The 24285-nt window shown below is 49.0% G+C and overlaps 1 protein-coding gene and 1 long non-coding RNA gene across 3 annotated transcripts; one reads left to right on the top strand and one right to left on the bottom strand.

The window, feature by feature from the left end:
* Positions 1 to 3741: 3741 nt before the first annotated feature.
* On the bottom strand, positions 3742 to 8614 carry Evx1 (even-skipped homeobox 1). 2 transcript variants are annotated; one of them, XM_021165756.1, is made up of 3 exons: positions 7842 to 8614; positions 6127 to 6383; positions 3742 to 5575 (listed from the first exon to the last, which is right to left on the bottom strand). In XM_021165756.1, exons 1-3 carry the CDS (start codon positions 8266 to 8268, stop codon positions 5009 to 5011), a joined length of 1251 nt encoding a protein of 416 aa, XP_021021415.1. In that variant the 5' UTR covers positions 8269 to 8614; the 3' UTR covers positions 3742 to 5008. The 2 variants fall into 2 exon arrangements, with proteins under 2 accessions (XP_021021415.1, XP_021021416.1); XM_021165757.1 differs by having other exon boundaries at positions 5009 to 5575; positions 7897 to 8578.
* On the top strand, positions 7281 to 13750 carry LOC110296951. Its single transcript, XR_002378229.1, has 4 exons — positions 7281 to 7342; positions 8542 to 8808; positions 9289 to 9366; positions 11227 to 13750. It is a non-coding gene; the product is annotated as an uncharacterized LOC110296951 (long non-coding RNA).
* Positions 13751 to 24285: the final 10535 nt, after the last annotated feature.

The raw sequence follows: 24285 nt of genomic DNA, 5'->3' as shown, positions 1-24285 counted from the left end.
CTATCTCCTGCACTAGTAACGCAAGAACCTAATGCAAGCAGGGGCCAAACTGCAGCGACTGCTCCTGCTGCGACAGCGCAGGCGCCCTTGATTCTCGGCCTCACCTGGGCCCCCGAGGAGATCAGAATTCTCCCCTCTTCCGGAGCGGTTGTACCCGCTCCCTTCCCTCCAGCTGCCAGATTGGAATGGCTGCGTTTGATTCCATTTGTTACCATCCCTGGCATTTGTTTTCCATTTTATAAACGTTTCCCTTTAAGTAATTGTCCCTGTTAACGGCGTATACCTTTCAGCAGCCCTCACTGCGCTATAAATAATCTGGATGAAGATGTAAGGATATGACTTTCACAAGATTGGACAATTGATTCAATCTGTGACCCGCGATCGCGAATAATATTGGAAGGCTATTTAAACAGATGAAGGCCTAAATTGTCTTGCTTGTATCTGAATTAATTTCTCATTCATCATCATTATGAAGTGATTGGTCTATTCAAGCTCTTCAGCCTGCTGGAACCGAGCAGGATTTAAATGAGATTGTAACACAATTTAAATGCTTGCCGACTTTAACGAGGCCAATTGAGCAGCTGCAATAAATACAAATATTTTTCTAAACAGCCTTGTTTTAAATAATTACTTAATGCTTTCATGTTATTTTTAAGTGGCAATCTTTCTCCCTCCCTCCTCAGAATATCACATACTTCTTTGCTGAGAAGGCAATTTGGAAATGACTTTGTGTTTTGTTTGTTTTATAGATGCTACGATGGGGTTTATAGTTGGGATCTGATTCTCCTACCCCAGGGTCAACATTTCAGGGTCCCATACATTGGGTAAATGGAGAATTTGCCCTTAGTGCCTTTCCTATTGAATTCGATATGCTTGCCCCTGCAGAACCTGGGAAGAGGGGAGCAAGAGAAGAAATTTGCCATTGCATCAATTTTCTTACTCAGTGTTTTGGCTGGGGACTGCAAACGAATCTGTGCAACTGCACTTACAAATGACACCCTGAAGAGTGGCATTGTTTCTGATTTGTCCTGATGACTGTCATCATCTTGAACAAATCAGAATTCCAGCAGGTCCCAAAGGTGTTCCTTAGAAAGTTCAGTCTCCCAGCAGCTTGACTCTTAGTGCAAGTCAGGGGTGAGTGGAGACAAGAAGAGGATTTCTTTGATGGGAGTGGGGCACACAGAAAGAAAGCGTTGCTGCAACTAATGGCTGGGAGTGGAGATGATTAGAAGACATCCCTCTACAAATCTCTTTTCCTCTCCCTTCCCTCACTGTGTGGGGAGAGGATGCTTAACACACACACACAAAGAAAGAAAGAAAGAAAGAAAGAAAGAAAGAAAGAAAGAAAGAAAGAAAGAGAGAGAGAGAGAGAGAGAGAGAAACTCTTCCCACTTGGAGTATGCCATTCGTCTGGGCATCTTCCACAACTGTCCACTGTGACACCCATCCTCTCCCGGAGGACATATGGCAGCGGGTGTTTCCTCGTTTGGAGAATAATAGAAGCAATGGAGCAGGAGAAGTCTGGAGAACAAAGGAATCTTTTAAACTTTCATGAAAGCATTTTGGATGGAGAAGACATACTTTGGGGACCCAAGGCTTCCATTTGGGGTGATTGTCTAGGACTGTGTCCTTTGGGTGACACGTGTGTGATGGATCTCTTTTTTTCTGCTGCCTTTTTCCTGTGGAGGATCCCATGTCTAGTGAGTCCTTATAGATTTAGAGCCTAGGAAGGTGGTTCTGTAGGGTGAAAAGCCACCAATAGGACAGAGGGTGAGATCAAACTGTGAAGTCCCCACCCCCACCCCAAATAGGGGTAAGGCTGGGAGAACTAAGTGATTTGCTATGTAACTGGGTAATTTAATGCCAGAGTTAGGGAACTGCTGGCCGGAATCATTTCGTCTCCGAGGCTCTGGCGAGCTCATCCGCTTTATCCTGTTGTTTAAAATGAGCATTATCCCAAACATATGCAATGCAATCAGTTTGGTCACACTTACAAGAACACGCTTTAATAAGGCAATCAATCACACGTTAACAAGCCAGCGACGGCCGGGGCTTTGCACACACTTGGTCTGCAGAGTGGTTAGTCTTGCAGCTCTAGGCAGACCCAAGCTGAGCACTGGACCTTGTTTTCAGACCTGCAGGTTCTGCCAGGACTCAGAAGCTGCAGGGGAAACTAAAATGTGAAACGTTGTTGAACACAGATCTTGGGCTCAAAGTCCCAAAGCCCAGTGTGTGTTATGTGTTAGGGGAGGGAGAATCAAGAACCTGAAACTCATAGGTGCATCCTAGCCACCGTTTGCTGTGCACAGCTCAGAGCTTCAGGCAAAATGGGACCTTGCCAGAGTTCAGTTAAGACAAGAGACTCAGAAGTTTAAAAAGAAACAAAACCAAAAACAATCCCACATTAGGCCTCCTGCCTGGTCTGCCCTATCTGTTCTACAGACATAGGGCAGACCCTATTGAAGCTAGAGACGGACAGTACCTTCATAGTCAAGTCTGCTCTCCCAACCAAAGTGAGGCATGTCAAGCCAGATGGCATGGCCTGGTGCAGGCACACTAAGCTGGGCGGGGGGTGGGGGGGCACAGGGGAGGGTTCATAGAGTGAGAAGTGGTGCCTACTGCCAAACCGCAAACCTTGGCAAAAGGGAAATTTCATTATGAAGTAATGAGTAATTCCTCCTGGCAAGATGTATTGTTATATCTTCCACTTCAATTTGGAGGAAGAGAGGCTCAATTACCCAGAAAATACAGTCAATTAAAGGCTGCTGATTGGACACGAGGCCGGATCATCGATCTTGTACTTTCCAATATCGCTGCAGACACCTCATTTTCCCTCCCTATTAACTGAAAATACGCCTGGCATTAAGGCAACCCGCAGCCCATTTACCTGTCGCAAGCAATCTCTGCCCGATGTGGAGCAACTGCAAAATTTGCTGGGATTTGGCACTGGGGAGCCCCTGGCTTCAGAGGGAACTTCGAGGGCCTGGGGGCAGGGAAGAGTGGGAGCACAGTTGCTGGGTAGAAGGTTCCACGCGGGGCCACAGCATACAAGAGGTCAGAGGACATTTGTGGAGTTCCCACTGCCCAGCAGAGAACCCTCCCTGCTTGGCAACCCAAGCCTTCCTAGTTTCCCAGAAGGCTACTGGGCTGGGATTTCAGAACGAGGCACTCTTGAGTAGGTCGGGGAAGTGCTATGTAGTGCCAGAATTCCATCCTCCAGGTAGCGTTTCTAGGATATGGATGAATCTTACTAAGAACATCCCAACCCTCATCCAGCCACTTCTTTCTATGCATGGATGGAGGCCTGACTCCACCAGCAAACACTGCTCTCTGGAGTGGTCCAGCACCTGTCATTACTACTTATCTCATCAGGCTCATCATGGAGGAAGGACTAAAGGAGATGGCAGCCCTGAAGTCCCCTATTGGAGCAACTGAAGGATTCATCCATTAGAGGGATGAGCCCTAGGCAAACTGAACACTTTAGGGGGCCAATCTACCTATGGTAAGTCCTAGATACGCCCAGAACTAACCAAGCCTACACCCCAAGGCATCTGGAAGACAGACTTCTACTTTCCTGCAGTGTTTGTTTGGATCCTGCCAATGCCCAACAGGGACTTAGGGGAACCCTCCCTCTGTGAGTCCATCTCCTTTATTCTGTCCCTATACATACATGCCCATGGTAGCTAAATTAGCAATTCAAAAATAGCAACAAAACAAAACAAAACAAAACTTAGGCTTAAATGCTAAAGTAAGAATCACGTTCAGCTTTTATTGCAATATGGTTGACAAATCAGAACAGCAAATTCTTTGGGCTGCAAAGGAAAACCCCAAACCAAACCAAATTCATTCCCTGCAGGAAGGACCACTCCCTCCCAGTGGAGGGAAGCCTGCATTGGATGATTGAAGTTGTCCTTTTCCTCAAACACTGGCTATAAGGATGAGTAAAGGAGTTCCTAAGTGGCTCCCCAATAAACCCCAGGGAAGGGGAGAGACGGGGGTCCTCCAGAGGTGCTGTACTGGCAGCTGAAAGCCAAGGCCCTGTGGCAATTTGGGGAGACAATGAGAGAAGAATGTAAGAAGTCTCCGTTCCCTAAGCTCTTCCCAGGGCGCCTTGTTAGAAAGGCTCAGCAGCTCTGGCCTTGGTGGCCCAGTAGAGTGGTGATCATTATTATACATACATTCAACATTCAAAAACCCCTCCTCACCCATCACTTGCTAATCAGGCTGTGTGCTGGGTTAAGGGAGAAGAGGTTCGCCTCACAGAAGCTGCCTAGGGACCCTGGAGCCCCTGCCCCTTTCCTGCCAATGGCAAACTGAAAGGGAGAAGGTTGGAGCTGCACGGGTCTGGTCGTGAGATGTCACAAAGCCAGGAATAGGGAAAGAAGTCAGGGGCTGGTAGAGGGTACCGCTCCCCAGATGCTGTGTAGTTGAGGACCTGGGAAGGTGAGCCGGCTCCCAGGTTCCTCGCCAAGTGGCAAGCATCTCCCTAGCAGTAAATCATCTCTCCCCTAAATGGCTGGGATGTTGCCATCAACAAGCCCCCTGCCATGCGTTGGAAAAGCTGGTGAAGATTAATTTCTACCTGCTCTGCATACACAGCATTTTGTTCCAAGAAACAGCGAGTTCCCTTCGCAGCCCTTGCCCTTGACAGGAGAGTGGGGGCCCAATTGAAGGGTACGAGGGGCGTGGGAGTGGGTTGTCCCCGGGTAGCTGTTGAACCAAGGCCTCGACCTGATAGAGTGGTGGTTTCAGTGGAGAATGGCAAGGCCTGGCCACCCCAGGGGACACTTTCCCACCCCATTCCTGCTCCCAAGCAGCCACTGTCGCTTCTGGGGCTCCTGGATCCTCTAGGCTGAGTCCTTTATGGTGTCCTCCCCCCTCCACCTCCTTTCCCCTGTGCATCTGGGAAGAGAGGTGACAGGTGGGACGCTGGAGGAGCCCCGAAGGCTGCCCCCCACCTCCACCCCACGACGTCCATCCTGCAGTCGGCAGCCCCGAGGGCGCCCCCTTATCTGGTGAGGGGCACCTCCTCTCTCTGGTCCAACGCCGCCACGGAGGAGGCCTTGCTGAGCACAGAGGGGGCGAACGTGAGGAAGGAGTCCGAGCGGGAGGTGGAGGCACAAGTGAAGTCTGAGGCGGCGGCAGCGGCGGCGGCCCTGGGCGCCAGCCCGTTGGCGGGGCCGCTGTGGCAGGCGAGGCAGGAGCAGGGCCCGGCGGCAGCGGCGGCAGCGGCCGAGGCGCCGAGTCCGTGCGCCGGGCCGGGATAGAGCGGCGGGTGGCGGAAGGCGCACAGCAGTTCGGGCCGCGGGTAGGGCTGCGAGAGCACGCGGAAGGTGTCGAGTGGGCGCAGGGGGCCGCTGAAGGGCGAGGCGGCGGCCGAGGCGGCGGACGCGGCGCCCAGGCCCACGGGCGAGTAGTAGGGCAGGGGCAGGTGCGACGGGAAGGGGTAGGGCAGGCCGCCCGCGGCCGCCGCGTGGCTCATCATGTAGGTGTAGAAGGCGGGGTCGGCCGGGTGCGGCCACGTCATGGCCAGCCGCTGACGCTTGTCCTTCATGCGCCGGTTCTGAAACCACACCTGAGGAGAGGAAGAGGAGCGCCTTGGAGGGCTGCGCCAGGCCCAGGCCCATGGCTGGGGGTGGGTGGGGTGCGAGGGCCATGCTCGCAGTGAGGGGAGCTGGGGAGTTGGGGGAGAGAGAGTCAAAAGCAACTCCAGCTGACAAGGGCAGGCCACCAACCCAGATGGAAACCCTCGGGAGCAGGACTGGGCAGCCGCTCAGCCTGCCCACCGGGCTTAGCATCACAAGCTGGAGTGAGGGTACTAAGAGGAAAGCCTGCCTCAATGGATCTGGGGAGGCAAAAGACATTTTCCCATAGATTTAGGGCTCCCTGTTCTTTGGGGACACTGTCACTTGCAGTCACCTGCCTCCGTAGTCTGTTTGTCTAAGAAAAGGACGGGAACCTTGGCAGCAGTGGCTGACTATGGACTGTCAGAGGGAAATTCTGCGTGTACCAGATTGGAGAGTCCAGGCCCAGCCGACTCAGCTGCAGTTCAGGACATAGACCGTTGACATCTCCTTCCTACTAACCTAGGTACATAGCCACCTCGAGGATCCTAGCCCAGCCTACCTTGATGGTAGTTTCAGGAAGGTTTAAGGCTGCTGCCAGTTCGCATCTCCGCGGTCTTGAAACGTAGTTCTCCCTGTAGAACTCTTTCTCCAGCCTTGCAATCTGCTCCCGGGTAAAGGCGGTGCGGTATCGGCGCATCTGGTCACTGGCGCTGCAGGCCAGGGTGCCTTGAGAGCCGCTGCCGCCGCTGCCACCGTTACTCTTGGGGGTCTCGCTGCCACTGGTAGGACTGCTACCCAGAGCATCGGAGCCTGGCGCTGCACAGGAGCCCAGAGCACACAGGTGCACATACAGAGACACAACACAAATACACAAACAAATGCTGACTTCAGGCTGGAGGAGGGGCATTAGAAGGAGAACCCCTTAGCTTCCTCAGTCACTGATTCTGCTGGGGCTCTGGAAGCTTCACCGGAGAGGTCTTGAAACAGAAAAGGTTTGGGGCAGGCTTAAAGTGGCTGTTTGGAAGACCTAGACCTAAAGCATACTGGGTCTAAAGGCTTCCCTTCCGCTTGCCCCTGGGTGCAGCAAAAGGCATAGCCCCTGAACTCTCTGCTTGTGTTGGTAGGGATGTGCAGGAACACTGAATTCTTGAGGTTAATATATTGTAGCTTGTTGGACATACAGTGAGCTTCCTTGATCTTGTATGTGTGTGCACCAGGATGCCAGTACCAGGTGTGGGGATGTGTGTTGGGTTGCACCTATTGCAGGAGTGGTATATTTTGAGTATGGGTTGTGAGGACATGGTATGATAGAGAAGCTAGGTTAGATGATAAGATGATAGGAGATGGAGGTGGATACTTAACAAGGTGGTGTTGGCTGCCTAGGCCTAGAGGTAGAGGCAAGCCTTTCCCACCCATTCCCATGGTTTTGTGGAGGTGTGTCTGCTGATGGGCTCCGGTTTCCAGTCTTTCATTCCTAGGAGTGGATATTGTAGGTATAGAGAGACTCCCTTCTGAGCTATCCACCCCCACTCCCATTAGCCCCTGGTGAGAAGGAGCTCTGTAATTAAAGTACCAACCCCTTAGACCCACCCCAGAGAAGGGTGGGGCTCCAGCCCCCCTGCAGCTGCTTTTCCTTTGGGTGGAGAAGTGAGACTGAGGGAAAGGGGGAGGGGGAGGGCCCAATCCCCGCCTTTTCAAATGCAACCGGAGACCAAAGGCAATTAGACCATTGGGACCATTTCCGACCTGGCGCCGCCAGCCCGGGAAGTGACAAGGTAATTTGGACCTCTGACCGACGTGCAAACTGGTCGGAGGGCTGCAGCCCTCCCGAGACCAGAGTCCGCCACGGTTTTACAGTCTTTTATATTCTCAGGGCTTCCGCGCCTCCTTTTGCCTTGCTCCCCTCCAGTCAAACTGCCCGGACAACCGTTTGATCTTGCCCTACTCGACGGATGCGTCTTTCCGTCTTAGCTGAATCATTCCCACAAAACTCGGGGTTTGGGGGGTTGGGGTGCGTTTTGGACCCCTCAAGTCAAGACTTGTGTCAACGCTGACATTCGTCCAGGCACAACTGTCACTCTAATGGGATAACACGAGAGCCCTCACACACACCAAGGTGCAGAGAGCAAAAGAGTTGTTCAGGTGCCCCCGCCCCACTCACCCAACCCCCAGCCATCCTGCCCCAAGGGAAAGGAGCATCTTACACCTGGCCTGAGATGAAGGGAACTGTGGGTGGAGTGGGCGGATCGGGGAGCGGAGGGGCAAGGTGGCTACCTTTGCTGTGCTGGTACTCGGCGTTCCCGGTGGCGCAGTCCGGGGTGCAGCTCACCTCGATTTCTTCATAGAAATCCGATTCGGTGTCTGAGCTACTAGGTTGCCCTTGGCCAGAGAGGCTGTCCGCGGAGGGGACTGGGGGTCCCGGGCCAAGCATGGCCGCTCCAGCAGACCGTGGCTCGGCGCCCAGCCCTGCAGCACTGCCTGATAGTCCATCGACCGGCTCCTCCTCCTGGCCTCCCCCGCCACGCTCCCGGGAAGTCGGAGGGCCGGCTCGCGGGCTCAGGCAACCGTGGGGCACCATCTTCTCTGGCGGTTCAGGCAGCGGGCTGCTCACGGCTTCGGACAAATTAGAGACCCTCTTACCAACCAGAGTGCCAAGCTGACCCCCATCCAGAAACATAACCATGTCCTTTCGGCTCTCCATCCCCGGACTCTCCAGAGGGGGGAGGGGGAAAACCCCCAAGTAAGCTCCTAATCCCAGGCTCCCTGGGATCTTGGCTGAGAAGAGGAGCTAAGGCGACAAGGCAGGCGCCGGGTAGCCCCAGCGCGGTGTCGACGGCGACCGCGGAGATGGCAGTGGGGAGCTAGGGTCACCTTGTGATGCGAGCGCTCCTCTGTGCCGCACCGCCTCTGGGAGGAAGCCCCATTGCCCTCTTCTTTCTAAGCTGTCATCCTCCTGCTGCAATCGTCATTACAGTACCGCTGGTGACGCCACTCGGCGAACGCAAGTGGATAAATAGAAACGTCTGCCACAGTGAAGATGAAAGGAGACCCGCAGCTAATGGCTCGGCAGTGATGCGCCAGGTGTGGGCCTCGCTCGAATGGGGAGGAGAGTGTGAAAACAGAGAGACACACACACTGGGAAAGGGAGACACCCAGACACAGAGGATGCAAATGGAATTCCGCACACAGAAAAGGGAGCGCTTAAGGCGCGCAGCGAGTTCCACAGGGGCAACAGGACTTGGTAATTGAAAAATGCTTTTGAAATTTTATTTTATTGTTGTCTTGACTTCTGTTTTGTTAACCTGGTGTCTAGATCTAATACTAATGAAAGAATCCATAGCTATTCTTTAGAAGCTGTTTACAAACCCAGGTTTTCTGAGTATTAATACAACCGCTTGTCCTTCTTTCTTTCTTTTTTTTTTTTTTTTTAAACCAGCTACTGAAAAGGTACCCCCCACCTCAGTTGTCTGGGGAGCTTGAGCCTGAAGTACCCGTTCCTCCCTCATCTCCCCAACCCCATCTGTCTCCCTCCTTAGAACCAAACTTTATTTTCATCCCTTAACAGCCAAGAGATATCGTTTTCCCCTTTGAAAACTGGCCTTGTGTGCTAACACAGTGTTCCTCGATTTAAGAAGAAGAAAAATCTCTCCCCACTCAGATCACCTGGCTAAAATTTGAAGTGTTCAATAAGTTGTTGTTGTTGTTAATTATCTCTCTCTAGATGGCCTGATTTGAATTTGGTTTGGCTCTTCGTAGAAGAAAACATCTTTTGGTTTGGCTTGTCTCCGGGCTATTTCAGGTACGTCGGTTAGGGAAAGGGTCTAAGACTGGCCTTTCTTTTTCTGTCTGTATTTTAGGTATTTCTAACAGTCAACGAATTTTGCCACAAACGGTGGTGTATTCTAATGAAAAGGTGCTGGCAATCCGGCCCCCTGCTCTGGTAGTGCGGAAGGAGCCCAGGTAGAAGGTGCTGGCCTTCTCTGGTGGTTTTAGGGCAGCTGTGGAGAGATTGTGTGGCAAAGAGTATCAGCGGAGTTTGAGCTTGCAGGGTCCTCTCCTGGGCTCTGCCCAAAAGAGGGTTTCTGTGTCCAAAGCTAGAGGTAGGAGAGAAAGTCGTTGAAATGTCATGGGGGGGGGGGGAGGCGAAACAAAAACAAAAACAGGCAGTAGGCGGGGTGAGAGGACTAGGCTAATCCTTTGAGGAGGTGAAGGTCTGGGTCCGTGGAATTCTGGAACTTGATGTTTGGGAGACAGAGTAGAAGAATCTCCTGCGGAGCCTGGCAGGTGGGCCAGGTTGAGGGGCAGAGGTGAGCACCCTCTGAGTTTAGCTCCTCCATCCCCCTCTCTGGCTCCCCCTGCAATATATTTTCCACTAGTGAGCAGCCTGCCCTCTTACCTGAAGAAGGGGGGGGGGGGGGGGGATTAAAACTCCTGTGTCCCAAGGCAAAGCCCCAGCTTCTAAGAAAGTTCCTGTGGTGATTTCCTCATCGTCCTCTGTCTCCTACCCTTTTCTCAGTTTCTCTCTACTCCTCCCTCAATCTGGCTGATTTAGGATTATGGAAATAATGGAGGAAGCCAGAGGTTTAGGAAAATGACTCTGGCTTTCCATTTCTCTCCTGATGCAGCAAATGTTTGGTAATCTTGCCTGGGGAACAAGGGCAGATGACAAGAAGGGTGGTATCCAAGCAAATGTGTCCACTCCCTATTAACCCCCAAAGCCAGCAGTTGCTGAACACTGCCAGCCCAGAAATCTAGAGAAAGATTTCAGAGGCCAAGGCAGAGATGGGGTCAAGGGGATAGTGAGTTCTGGGATCTTTCCCGGCTGTGAGGAGATATCCACCAATTCTGGCTTGTCCTGGCTTTCTCACTCCAGCCAGAGTCTGCTGGGCTGCTTGGTCTCTCTACTCTCTAGACTCCTGAATCTGTCTCAGGGCTGCTGCTGCTGCTGTGAGACACCCACTCTCCCAGCCCACCCCCCATGAACTAGCCACTACTTCACTGCCCTCCCTCTCAGAGGGAGGCTGGTCTGAGCTTCCCTGCCCCGCCCCCAGCTTTGCATTCAATGGGAATGTTCAATGTTTGATCCCCTTTTACTCAGCATTTTCCCTAGAGATGAAAGCAGAACAGAATTGTGAGATCAAGGGGTGCCATTTAGTCTCCTTCCTGGGTCAGTCGGATGGAGCCAGGCTTTCCTTACATCTCCAGGAGGGGCCTCAGACTCTCTGAAGGCTGCAGCCTCCTGTCTGCTCCAGATCTGAGCTTCATGGAAATCCCTTCTCAGCCCACCCCCAATCCCAAATTCCTCCCCAGACTCCAGCCTAGCTTTTTAAAGCAGCCTCCATCTACTTAGCATCCTGGTTTTGAGGCCCCTACTTGAACCTCTCCCTTCCTATACCGATGCTTAAAGGGGGAAAAAAAAGAAAGAAATCCAACTAAATGTCACTTCTAGTATCAGCAATTGGCCGACTTCAAATGAAGGGAGTAGAATTTTTCACCGCAGATGAAAAGAGAGTGCTGAAGAAAGACACGGTTTCAGGGGTTTTTTTGTTTGTTTGTTTGTTGTTGTTGTTGTTCTGTTTTGTCTTGGGTTGTTACTGTTTTTCTTTTTCTTCCTGCTTGGGAAGTGTGTTTTAATCTTCACTATTGTTGTATTATGAAGGTTATTTACAGAGCAGCGGAAGAAGGAAGGAAAATTCTAATAGCGCATGAAGCAAGGTAACCCTTCGAAAGCAAAGAGAGGTGACAGCCGCCTTAGTGGAGTCGCCCCGGTGCATCTCTCCCCTGCAGCCCCGCCGACCTGCGGTCCTTCTCCTGCTGGGGCGATCGGCTCGGATGCCGCCAGTTCTTCGAGGATTGGAATTCTCTGAACTTCAAACGCTGTGGGTTTGGCTTCCGCCCGGCTAGGAGGGATAGAGGGTGGCTGAGAATCCTAGGGAGCGGAGGGGAGATAAGTCGCGCCAGTCGTTTTAAATGGAATCTAAACCTTTGCTTGGGCCACGGAATGTGGATCCCCACGGAAACAGCTTCGCTTCCCAAGAAAATCTGGCTTGGGAGAGAGGCGCCTGCGGTTGTGGGAGCTGTCTAAGTGACCCTCGGGGGCCCGTAGGGCGTGGTCGGCAGCGGTCCTGAGCTGTCCAGAGCACCTTTGCTCATGGCGGGCTGAAAGGCAAAGGGTGAAAGCCCAGGGACCTGCTTTCTCCCGTGGAGAAGGGGTGAAGGCGTCGACTAGAGAAAGAAAAAGAAATGAACTTTTCTTTCGTCAAATGTAAGAACAAAGAGAGCATCCTTCTAAATAGTAAGAGTCTCCCAACTGTCGTGGATACTGTCCTCTGGTCCTCTGCGACCTTTCAGGTTGTGACAGGGATATTTCCGCAAAGTTTCTGTGACCCTGGGTCTTCTCAGCTAGAGGGGTTGGCAGTGGGAGTATCTTATCAGTCAGCTCCACTTCTCCCAATACAGCTGTCCAGGCCTCTTTTTGAGCCCAGACTCACTGAGTGGCGTGCCCCTTGGGAGAACATCCCCCGCCTGCGAGAAAAGGTTTACTGAAAACCAAACTCCAGAGGTTCAGGCTTCCAGCAGCCCAGAGATCAAATAATCTGGACCAATTCCCTTCCCCTGGAGGCAGTGTTCAGCTGCAGTGGGCAACACAGAACAGTTCTCCTCTTCAGAAGGTTGAGCTGGAATCTTTGCAAACGCAGTTAGGAGAAGTGCTCAGCCTCTGGGCCTCCTGATGTAAAGGGCACAGGTATCTGAGGGAAGAAATGGGGTGCTTCATGGCCCCTAATGCCTGATACTTCTCAGAACCCCAAAGGTATCCAGTCCTGCCTATTCTCCCTCTGAACCTGTCTGCTTAGTCTACTGAAAACCAGCGTCTAGTGGCTTCCTGCCCCTGTTCTGCCTCTGCTGTCTAGAAGCCCATCACCCCCACCCCCACCCCCTGCTCACTGTGAATACTGACAGTGGGGAACAGACCCACCATAGGACTGACACCCCAGGCTCTTCTCACCCAAGGCTAACTGTCCCTTTGGACAAGGCCTGGATGGATCCAGTGTAGTTTGTTCCCTCCCATTCAAGGGAGTTCTTCAATGTCTGTATGGTACAAACCATAACTAGCTCTCTCCCGCCTTGCCCTAACAGAAGTATCACAGCCTCTTTCATCATTACCATTCTGATACTTGCTATTATTACAAGGCTAGTTGACATCCACGTCTCTTTTAGCTACATAAGAGTTCTTAATGGGTTTTAATAGTCTGCAAGGCTTTTCTCCCTCAGTTGTAGGGTGACCAGTAGTCCTAACAAGTGGCCATGGCAAGGCTGAGTGTCAGACCTAGGATCCTCCTCCTGAGTCATCTTCCTTCCTGTCCTTGGGGGAATCTCTTCTGCTATCATGTTGAGATAACACCCCACAGCCTTTCTGGAATCTAGATAGGTCTGTGCCCTCAGCAGGTCCTCCCTACCCTCAAGAGCACACTCCTATGGAGAAAAGGCCCCTGGCCACATTGATGCCACCACTTCCCAACATAGATCTTTTCCCAGGAGGACAAAGAGTCCTGTGGTAAGAGCAGCCACTGTGTAAGAGCAGCACCATTTTATGCATTTGTGTTTTCCAATGTCTGCAGGCTTGGGTTGGGGGTGGGGGTATGAATTATCCCTGGCTTGCAGCTGAGAAGACTAAATGGGGAAAAATACATGCACGAGTAAGAGGATCCTGCCCATCCTACCCCCGCCCTCCCCTGCCATGAAGACAACTCTCAGAGCAGCTCTTGGAAGCTGGGCTGTGTGGTAGAATGCTTGCCTGGCTACCATGAGGTACCAGGCTTGGACTAAGAAGCCAGCTTGGGCTTTTCAGCAGGGTCCTTTTGCTCCCACCTCACTCATAGAAGAGGGGACAATTCCTGGGACTCTGGGTACTCCCCTTGGACCTGCAGGGGAGGGAGAAAAGGCTGCAAACCACTTGGAAATACTCCTTCTACAGGATAGAGGCCAGCAGCTGGGTGAGGACTGTACAAGGGACTGTAGAAGAAAAAAAAGCAAAAACAAAACAAAACAAAAAAAACTCCAACCCATGTGGTCATGTGCCAGGCCACTGGTACCTGAAAGTAAAACCTCCGATCTTCATTCAGAATGCCCAAATGTCAATATAATTACTTTGGACACCTTAAGGCATCTGCTCATTCCATGGCAATCAATCCTGAGTGCTTTTCTAAGAAAAACCTAGGTTTCCCAGGGCCACTCATCTATGTTTTTAAGAGGTAAGATCAATCACACAGGGCAACCTGAAATCTACCAGCCTAGCACCAAGTCACGGGTGCCATCCTGCCTCAGCCTCCCAGGGTGCTAGGATTTATAGGCCTTTTACCACACCCAACCAACTACTCCGACACTCTTAATCTCTTAGAAAATTCTTCTTCTTCTTCTTCTTCTTCTTCTTCTTCTTCTTCTTCTTCTTCTTCTTCTTCTTCTTCTTCTTCTTCTTCTTCTTCTTCTTCTTGTTCTTCTTCTTCTTCTTGTTCTTCTTCTTCTTCTTGTTCTTCTTCTTCTTCTTCTCCTTCTTCTTGTTCTCCTTCTCCTTCTCCCCCTTCTTCTCCTTCTTCTCCTTCTTCTCCTTCTTCTTCTTTTGACAGAGTTTCTCTTGGTAGCTCTGGCTGTCCTGGAGACCAGGCTGTCCTTGAACTCAGAAATCCGCCTGCCTCTGCCTCCCAAGTGCTGGGATTAAAGGCGTGCGCCACCACTGCCTGGCTACCTCTTAGACATTCTATCCCCTTAGATATCTGGCTATCCCTTTTCTAGAAAAATCCACAGAGGTCCTCAAGTTTCCAGGATTTCTTTCCCTGCATCAGCCCTTTAGAGCCACCATAGTCCAAGAAAAATGGCCTAATTCACTTTTAGGGATGTATGTTTACCTGAGGAGGTTGTTGTTGCTGTTTTGTTGTTGGTTGGTTGGTTTTCCTCTCACTACATAGCAGCTTCCTCCACAAAGCTGTCCTGATTGTTGTGTGGCCCAAAGGACAAAACCTAAGTGGTTGGCCAGGCTTGCTTATACATATGACTTGACCTGCACACATTATCCACTGGAAACCTCCAGGTTCTGGCCCTGTATCAGAGATAGATGGTCTGGCTGGACCTTCCCTAAAAGGCAGGGTTTGACTTGGGTTGATCATCTTTTGAATAAAGACAAGAGCTGCCTGGCTATTACTACCTCCCTATATTACAGCAGGAATTCCTTTCCCAGCCTCAGGGAGGGGTTCTCTCTGTTCTTGTTGGCTTGGGTTTTAGTCTGATTCTGCAGCTAGAACCTGGGGCTCTACACATGCTAATCAGGCACTTTGCCACCGGGACATAACCCATATCTATTGCTTTGCACTTAACACAGGGGTAGGAGGGTGAGAGGAGAGTCTGGCTGTGTAGCCTAGGCTGATAGGAGTTCCAGCCATAGAGTTTAGGTTGGCCCCAACTGGGTGAGTCTCCTGCTTCTCTCTGCCTCTGGGACTTTATGCATATGCCCCCTATACCAGTGCTTGCTCTGCTTTTTACAGTTTTCTCCAAAGGCAAGCCTTTCCATGAGCTGAAGGACTTGAGTCAGCTCTAACTTTCTCATACAATATCCTTGCCTTGTTCACCCCATTCACTGATAGTAATAAGAGGGAGACCCACTGCAATATCAGACTAAGGAGTCTGCAAGGAATCTGAATTGACCCTAACCAAACCCTTTGAGTGCTGGTCTCTGTCTTCTCTGGATCCCCAGCCTAGGAAGATGTCAACACCCGGTTCCTCTTTTCCAGTCCTTTGTCCCAGATAGGAGATGCATGGAGCCAGACATCCAGCACCAGCGATAACTGGGTGGGAAAAATACCCCTGCACTCCTGCCTGGGACAGCAAAGTCTAACTGGTCTGTGCAGCCAAACCTCTCTGGTTTGGTTTGGAGATTTGTGGAAGCTGACTTTCATAGTGTCCGCTCCCAACCCAGATTAGCCTCCCAGCTAATTGAGTTTCACAGTCTCTGAGACGAAAAATGGTCTCAGAGAGATTGAGAGGATCTAAGGGGCACACAGCTAGAAGTGAATGAACAATTTTAAGTCGAGAAGCTTCCAAAAGCCAGATTAGGACATTTTCCCTGTGCTCTCAAGGACCCGAAACTATATCACGTTCCCCAACATCCAGGTAATCAAGATGCTTAAGGTATGGAAAGATCTGGACAAGGACCACTCTTCCGGAATTGGCTGGGTGGCTGCGGCTGTTAAGCAGAGAATACAGAAAGTACAGAAAAAAAAAAAAAAAAAAGTTAACCCGCAGGGTGCCTCAATGTAGACAAACTGCGCGCTCCCGGACCGGAGGGTGTGCGGGTGCTGCGACCTTGGGACATAGAGGGTGGATCAGATTGTGGCAGCGACATGGAAGTGATGTCAGCTCAGAAAACAAGCTCTGCGGGCTAGGAGAGTACTGTGCGCCCAGGCTGACTCGTCATGGCGTCTATATCCCTTCCGTTCACCATCACAGCGGCACCAGGTGCAGCTGCACAATCCCCTAAATGTCCCTTTCAAGCTGAGAGCCAGTCAGGCGTCCCATCCGGTCTTTGCAGCCTGGTCCTGTATCCTCCGCCCCTCGCTGCTGCGGTGACAAAGCACCGCTCACGAACTGCTGTCTTGGTGCGCCCCCCACTGCCGATCGCCAGAGGCGGAAGTCGCATCCTCGCTGGCTCAAATGCCAAGGTTCTGCCACTACAGGCACGCGAATTCTGCATAGCTAGAGGTCGGTTGATCATGGCACAGTAGTGAGCCTCACTCCTGGTGCGTCTGCCCTGGGGTTAGACTCCAGGAGAGCTGGAAGCGAGGTCTCCGCCCACATAGTCTCAGTTCCAAAGACTGGTAATTAACTACAGGTGGGAAACTGGACCTAGCTCTCTTATGCCACCCTGCCTCCTCCCCAGTCATTTGAGAACCAACGCAGAAATACCCCCACCCCCATAAGAACTGTAGCAAGCATACAGTTATAGGATAGAAGTTGTTATAATTTTCACTTGTCAGCCAATATATCCACTCAGTCCAGTCGTGTTCCCAGCGTGCATTGTTTCACTTGATGTGACTCAGCCAGCCCAGGCTGTGGAGCCTCTGGATATTGCTTTGCCTACAGGTCTTGGGCATCTCTTTCCTTACTTTTTGAGGCCTATTGATCAGCAAGCAACCTTTCTCAGATTCACCTGGACAGTGATCTTGAAGTGTGGTCTGTACAGCATCTGGGAACTCCATTCTGGGACCTTCTGAATCAAAAATTCTTAGCCTTGGGTTCAGTAATGTGTTTCAACAAGCCCCTCAAATGATCACAAAGCACATTCAAGATTAGAAACTGCTGCTCTGCAGATTTCACCACTTCTGTGGTCCTTTGCCTGAGATGGGTTGCTAAAAGAGTACCTTAAAGGCTGCACACACATATGCACGTATGCATCTTTGAGTATCTCTATTCTTTATCACTTCTAAGTAGCTCTTTTGTTGTTGTTTTGATTTGTTTGTTTGTTTGTTTGTTTTGTTGTTTCATTTTTGGAGACAAGTGGTGTTTGTTTGTTTGTTTCTGTGTAGCCCTGACTGTCCTGGAACTCACTTTAGGTTAGGCTGGTCTCCAACTCAGAGATCTGCCTGCCTCTGCCTCTGCCTCTGCCTCTGCCTCTGCCTCTGCCTCTGCCTCTGCCTCTGCCTCTGCCTCTGCCTCTGCCTCTGCCTCTGNTCTGCCTCTGCCTCTGCCTCTGCCTCTGCCTCTGCCTCTGCCTCTGCCTCTGCCTCTGCCTCTGCCTCTGCCTCTGCCTCTGCCTCTGCCTCTGCCGAGTGCTGGAATTAAAGGCACCACCACTGCCCAGCTTCCAAGTATCTCTTTACACAAACAGAATGGGAATAAAGGCCTTGGAAGTAACTGGGGACAAGGAAGGGTAGGGTATAGAAATAGGTTTTCTAGAGACTCCTAAAAATGATGGGCATATTAATCTTTAAGGAGGATGGACTTGTGAGCACGTCCAGCATACAGCATCTGAGGCTTGAGTTTCACAAACATGCCTGGCCTGGGGATACAGCTCAGCTGGTAGGATGCATGCCTGGCCTGGGGATACAGCTCAGCTGGTAGGATGCATACCTAGCAGGCGTGAGGTTCTAGGTTTCACTACCAGCATGGCATAAACTAGGTGTGGCAGCCCATGCATGCAATGCCAGCACTCAGGAGAGGAAGGCAGGCAGGTCAGAGGTTTGAAGGCATTCTCCATATGAGGGCTGGAGAGATAGATGCTCAGGGTTGGGAACACTGGCTGCTCTTCCAGAGGACAGGGTGCTATACCCAGCACCCACATGGCAGCTTACAGCTCATTGTAACTCTGCTTCCAGGGGGTCTGATGCCCTCTTTGGGTATTTACAGACACCAGGCATGCACACAATGCACAGATATCCATGCCTAAAAAATATCCACACAGATAAACTAAAATTTAAAAGTAAAATAATAAGTGTGATAAAAGATTATGTATATGTACTTATATATGTACATATATGCACACACATATATTATATATATATATATATACATACACACACATGAGTTCAATATCATCCTAAGCTACAGGAGATACTAGCTCACAAACAAAACAGCAACAAAAAAGGTATAATTTCACTCTCTACCCTTCACTGGGGACGGACCCAGTTTCACTACTGAGCTATACACCTCCACCCTACATAAGGACTTTCCTTTGGGACTATTTCTAAGATGTTAATTTAGGCCTAAATCAAACACCTTTAGAAGAGCCCTAAAAAGCTGACACATTATATGCATGTGTGTGTGCATATGTATCTGCTGTCATTGTCAGATTTTTCTAAACATACAAACATGTCAGTCGTCGTTTAATAAGTTAAAGGTGCAGTGAGTTCTATAGATTAGGTAGCCTGGGCCTAAGGTACCAACAAGATGACCTAAGAATAAGGAGTAGCTGTGTCTCCTGAGTACTGGCTACTGTTCTAGATGCTGTGCGTATAAAAACTCCACTAGCTTACTACAGTTATCATCATGCCAGTTCTACAGATGAGGGAGCTGAGTCAGAGGGTTTAGAGGCTCACTCAGGAACATACAGCCTGCTAAAGCAGAGGTGAGAGCTGATCCAAGGGAGCGCTACCCCGGGGCCTGGCTCCTCCTTCCTGGCATCAACCTGGCCTCCACAGTCCTTTGATCTTAAAAAAATACTGGATTTCACAATGGCTACAGCTGGCAGTAGGAATGGCTGTGGACAGGGCTGGGAGATGGGTTTTGGCAGACAGCAAGTTTAGTGTGTGTAAGCTCCTAGGTTCGTGTTCAAGTACCAAACGCCAATAACAACAACAATAATAGTAATAATAAAACTAAGCCAAAATGATGGTACGTGTCCTTACTTTGAGCACTCTGGAAGCAGCCAGCAGGTCTTTTGAGTTTGAGGCCAACTTGATCTACACAATGAGTTTCCATCCAGAACTACACAGTAAGATCTTGTCTCAAAAACAAAAATAAAAACAAAAACAAAAACACCTCAAAGCAAACAAACAAACAAAAATCTCCCCTCGAAGTAGTCATGGTAGTGTGCACTGTTAGTCCCAGCACTCCAGATCTCTGGTGGAGTTTAAGGTCAGCCTGGTCCACATAGCAAGTCCCAGCCAGCTAAGTTTACCTTTGAGAACTTGTCTCAAAACATAAAAACCGGGCTAGAGAGATGGTTCTGTGGTTACAAGCATTGGCTGCACTTTCAGAGGACCAGGGTTCTTCTTCTAGCACCCACGTGGTGGATCACAATCATCTTAACTCCAGTTGCAGGGGATTTGATGCCCTCCTCTGGCCTCTCCAGGCAGCAGGCAAGCAAGTGGTGCACAGATATACGTGCAGGCAAAACACCTACAATAATGAATCAAAACTAGAAATTAGGTCTAAAATTTAAAAACACTAACAGTGTCTATCACATTCATGTAGACTTTTCTCTACCACTATTGCAGTTGTTACAAGAGATGTGTTAAATAGAAATTGTTGACATCACTCGGGCTGTGGTAGTGGTCCGCCCCTTTATTTCCAGCACTCAGGGATGCTGTGACAGGTTAAAGGCCAATTTAGTCTACAGAGTGAGTTCCAAGACAGCAAGGCTACACGGAGAAACTGTCTTGAAGAAAAGAAATGAAGGAAGGAAGGAAGGAAGGAAGGAAGGAAGGAAGGAAGGAAGGAAGGAAGGAAGGAAGGCAGGCAGGCAAACAAGCAAGCTCTAACATCTATTTTATATTCCCATTTTACAGGTAAAGAAATAGTCCCAGAGAGATTAAATACCTGCTAAAGGATCAAGGATCATCTATCTAGCTTCTTTGAGGGATACTTTTAGGCCTTCTAACTTCTTTGTCTTTTTTTTTTTTTTGTCTTCTTCTAACTATCTGTCTATCTGTACATCTTTTTTTCTATTTATTTATTTATTTATTTATTTATTTATTTATTTATTTATTTATTTTGAGACAGACTTTTTTGTATACCAGCCCTGGCTGCCCTGGAACTCAGTCTGTGGACCAGACTGGCCTGGAAGTCACAGAGATCTGCCCACCTCTACCTTCCGAGTGATATGATTACAATGCATCACCACCCAGCTGTCTTTTTTCTTTTTTATGTTCGATACCACTCATACATGCTTCTTTTTTGCTGCTGTTGCTTTTTTATTGCATTTATTTAATCAGTGTGTATGCATATGCTACAGTGCCCATGTGAAGGTCAGAGTGCAACTTGTGAGCATCAGTTCTCTCCTTCCATTATGAGGGTTCCATGAATTGAACCCAGATTATCAGCCCTGGCTGCCAGAGCCTTTACCCACTGAGCCATCTCACTACCCTTGAGGCAGAGTCTGGCACCTCAAATTCACTATGCACCTGCCTCAGCTTCCTGAGTGCTACGACCATGAGCACTTACTACTACATCTAAGTCCATGTATCATCATACCAAAACCAAGCATCCTCTCTCCCTCCCTCCCTTCCTCCCTCCCTCCCTCCCTCCCTCTCTCTTCCTTCCTTCCTTCCTTCCTTCCTTCCTTCCTTCCTTCCTTCCTTCCTTCCTTCCTTCCTTCCTTCTTTCCTTTATTTTTTAATTTAAGACAATATCTCATGACTCATGTAGTCCAGGTGAGTCTTGAGCTTATTCATAGCGCTCTCTCTCTCTCTCTCTTGCTCTTTCTCTCTCTCTCTCTCTCCAGTTTTTTCCAGATAGGATTTTGGGGTTTCTCTGTTCTGGAACCCACTCTGCTGTAGACCAGACTAACCTCAGAGATCTGCCTGTATCCTGAATGCTGGGATTAAAAGCATGCTGCCCCACGCTCAGCTTTATTCATCGATTTTTTTGAGATGTGTAGGATGCCTTCCCTGCCTATATTCTCTTTGTCTCAACTCCAGGTCTTTAGTGAAGCAGGACAGTAGAGAATTATTCTTTTCAGAGACCAGTTTCAGAAGCCAAGGTTTGGACAGGTCAGGAGACGTAGGCAACATCATCTCACAGCTATGTCGTGGAACAAAGACTCAAACTTTACATGGATCAAACATAGCAGATTTTCAGTGGCTTCTACAGAATGAATGAGTTATTCTTGGTCACTGACTCATCCTTAAGACCTACCAATGCTGACAGACACACAAGAACAGGCAGACAGCTGCAAGATGCTACTAATAATTGAAAATATACAGCATGAAGCAAGCATGCTGTGGATCCAGGCTTCCGCTATGACTGGCCTGAGGTTGTTTTGTAATCTCCATTACTGGCAACATGTCAACTTCGGAATGCTTTCCTAATTATCCTGTTCTTGGACCTTACTGTTCTTGGAGAGAATCGGAAGAGGAAAGAAATGTCACTGTTATAAAAATAGTCATGGAAAGGGCCAAAAGGCACCCAAGTTCCAGATTTAACTCTGTTCTAGAGTTAGGCTCCGAGAGAAGGGTTGTAGTTTATCTATAGGTAGCAATGTCCCTATCCAGTTGCAATTTTATTACTAAACTTGGTCCTTTGGCAACTGAGGAACCAGATTAACTGCCAAAGAAGACAACTCTTGTCTTTATTTGACCTTTCCATCTATTGCTGGTACAAGCAATGGAAAGAACAAGGGCCATACTGTAGAGAGAATAACTCGTGTATTATATGGATGCATCATCTGTCAATTAAAAATCCTATGGCTTAGGCAGAAAATGGGAGATGGGACATCCAGGAAGAGAAAGGATTCTGGGAGAGAGCCAGGCAGTAAGATGAGAAGGACACAGGGTACCTGAGCACAGGTAACCAGCCACATGGCAGAATGAAGGTTAGAATATATGGGCTATCTTATGTTCTATCTAGTCAGATAAGAGCCTAACTGTATGGCCAAGGTATTTATAAATATATATTGAGTCTGAATCTTATTTCTGGGAGCACGGAACTGGGAGGTAGAGCCAAGCCTAACTTTAACACCATGTCTTGGCTCTCAGCTAAGAACATAATTCACTTTCATTTATCTTACTTTATTTTACCTTTTAGATAATAATGTGTGTGTATGTGTGTGTTTGTGTGTGTGTGTGTGTCTGTGTGTGTGATTGCTTGCCTGTATGTATGTCTGTTCATAGTGTGTACACGTGGTGCCCATGGAGGCCAGAAGGAGAAGAGTTAAGTTCCCCAGAGCTGGAGTTACAGATTGGGTGTGAGTAGCCACATGGGTGCAAGCAATGGAACCCGGTTCTTCTGCAAAAGCCTCCAGCCCTACATGCTGACACTTAAATATTACAACAATCTACAGAGAGGGCAATGGGTCTCCCCACTTAACAAATGAGAAAAGTGAGGCACAAAGACATTAACTCACTTGCCTAAAGCCACACAGACAGTAAGAGGGAAATTCTGGGCAACTTTGCTTGTAAACTACAAATTTTATTTTCAGTAGTCACAAATACACTTACTTTTTCTTTTCTTCTTTTCTCTTTCTTTTTCTTTTCTTTCTTTTTCTTTTCTTTCTTTCTTTCTTTCTTTTTTTGTTTTTGTTTATGTTTTTGTTTCCCAAGATATGCGTCTCTGTGCTGGCCCGTAATAAGTACGAAAAGGTCTTATATATACCAGCCTACACACACCTTGCTAGCTCCTGACCTCACTCTATTGTGTCTGACACACTTATTCCTCAACATCACTCTCAAAGTGAGACATAGCAGTGAGCATGATGGGAATGGTGCCCATGGAACCCCACCAGCTGTGCTCTTTCCCTGCGTGCCAGTTACAGTGGCATACAAGAGTACAGTGGTGGGCTGGAGAGGTGGCTCGGTGGTTAAGAGCACTGACTGCTCTTCCAGAGGTCCTGAGTTCAATTCCCAGGAACTACATAGCAACTCACAACCATCTGTAATGGGATCTGATGCCCTCTTCTGGTGTGTCTGTGACAGCTACAGTGTACTCATAGACATGAAAGAGAGAGAGAGAGAGAGAGAGAGAGAAGAGAGAGAGAGAGAGAGAGAGGAGGCAAATCTAAAATACTTTCCTTAATTTCCTGCTCAGCCTATCTAGCTGCACATGGAACAGTGTCATGTGCACTGGCAAGGCTTTAGCTTGTGAGGCTACGCACCTTAAAAAAATAAAAAGTCTACTAGCTGCTCCTTTAATGACAATCTAGTAGAAATCTAGAATAACAGGTGAGAATAAAAGCCCAAAGCGCCCTGCCTGCTTTCTGACTCCAGCTTTGCTACTCACTTTACCAGCTGTGTGGTGGTGAGACAGTGTCTTAAATTACTTCAAACCCTGCTTCCTCATCCATAAAATGGTGCCAGTAAGGATTAAATGAGTTAGCTCATATAAAACAATTAGGAGCTGTTCTAACACATATTTAAGGCTTCATAAATGTTAGCTATCACCATTATGGTATGTCAATTCTCTGACATGTACTTGGAGGATAAAGGGAAGGTGAGTGCAGCTAAACTGCACCCATGGAGGAGACACACCACTGGGAACAGCATAGACTCAAAGGCAGATGGAGCCAGCTTCAGTGCTGACCTGGTCAAGACATAACCTTAGACCCTTCAACTTCCCTGAAAATGCAGTGGGTGAGATTTGAGTTGTCATCTCTGTGTAGCTGTTGGCTCACACAGAGCTCTATGACCTCTCATTGCTTTTAATCTTTGGACTTGTAATGGTTCTCCTGGGCGTAACACAGTAACACAGCTCCTGGGAGGAGCTACAGTTCAAGCATTGCTTGCTTGAGGCTTGGTGATCCATTAACACCTAACCAGCATTCTGGGAGTGGTTGGGAGAAGGGGACTAAAAAATGGAGACATATTGGAAGGAAAGAGGACTCGGAACCATTTTGTCACTGCTACCCAAGGAGCATGAGGCTTCCACATGTGTGGTGGCATTAATTACTCACTAGGAACTATTCATGACAATCTTATCCTAACATGATGGAAGAGACAACGTTGATGTTGTAAGACTTCCTTCAGTATCAGCAGGAGGTAAATATATCTGAAACACGAGAGGATGCTGAGCACAGTGGCACCATTAATCCCAGCACTCAGAAGCCAAACTCTGTGAGTCTGAGGTCTACATCTTTGTCTACAGAATGAGTCCCAGAATAGCCAAAGCTATGTAGAAAGACTCTGTCTCAAAAGAAACAAACAAAACAACAACAAAGAAAGAGGGAAAGAAAGAAAGAAAGAAAGAAAGAAAGAAAGAAAGAAAGAAAGAAAGAAAGAAAGAAAGAAAGAAAGGAAGGAAG

This window comes from Mus caroli, chromosome 6 (genome assembly GCF_900094665.2).
Source record: "Mus caroli chromosome 6, CAROLI_EIJ_v1.1, whole genome shotgun sequence".
NCBI lineage: Eukaryota > Metazoa > Chordata > Mammalia > Rodentia > Muridae > Mus > Mus caroli.
Note: the sequence above shows the minus strand (reverse complement) of the source record. Positions and strands in the feature narration are given on the sequence as shown.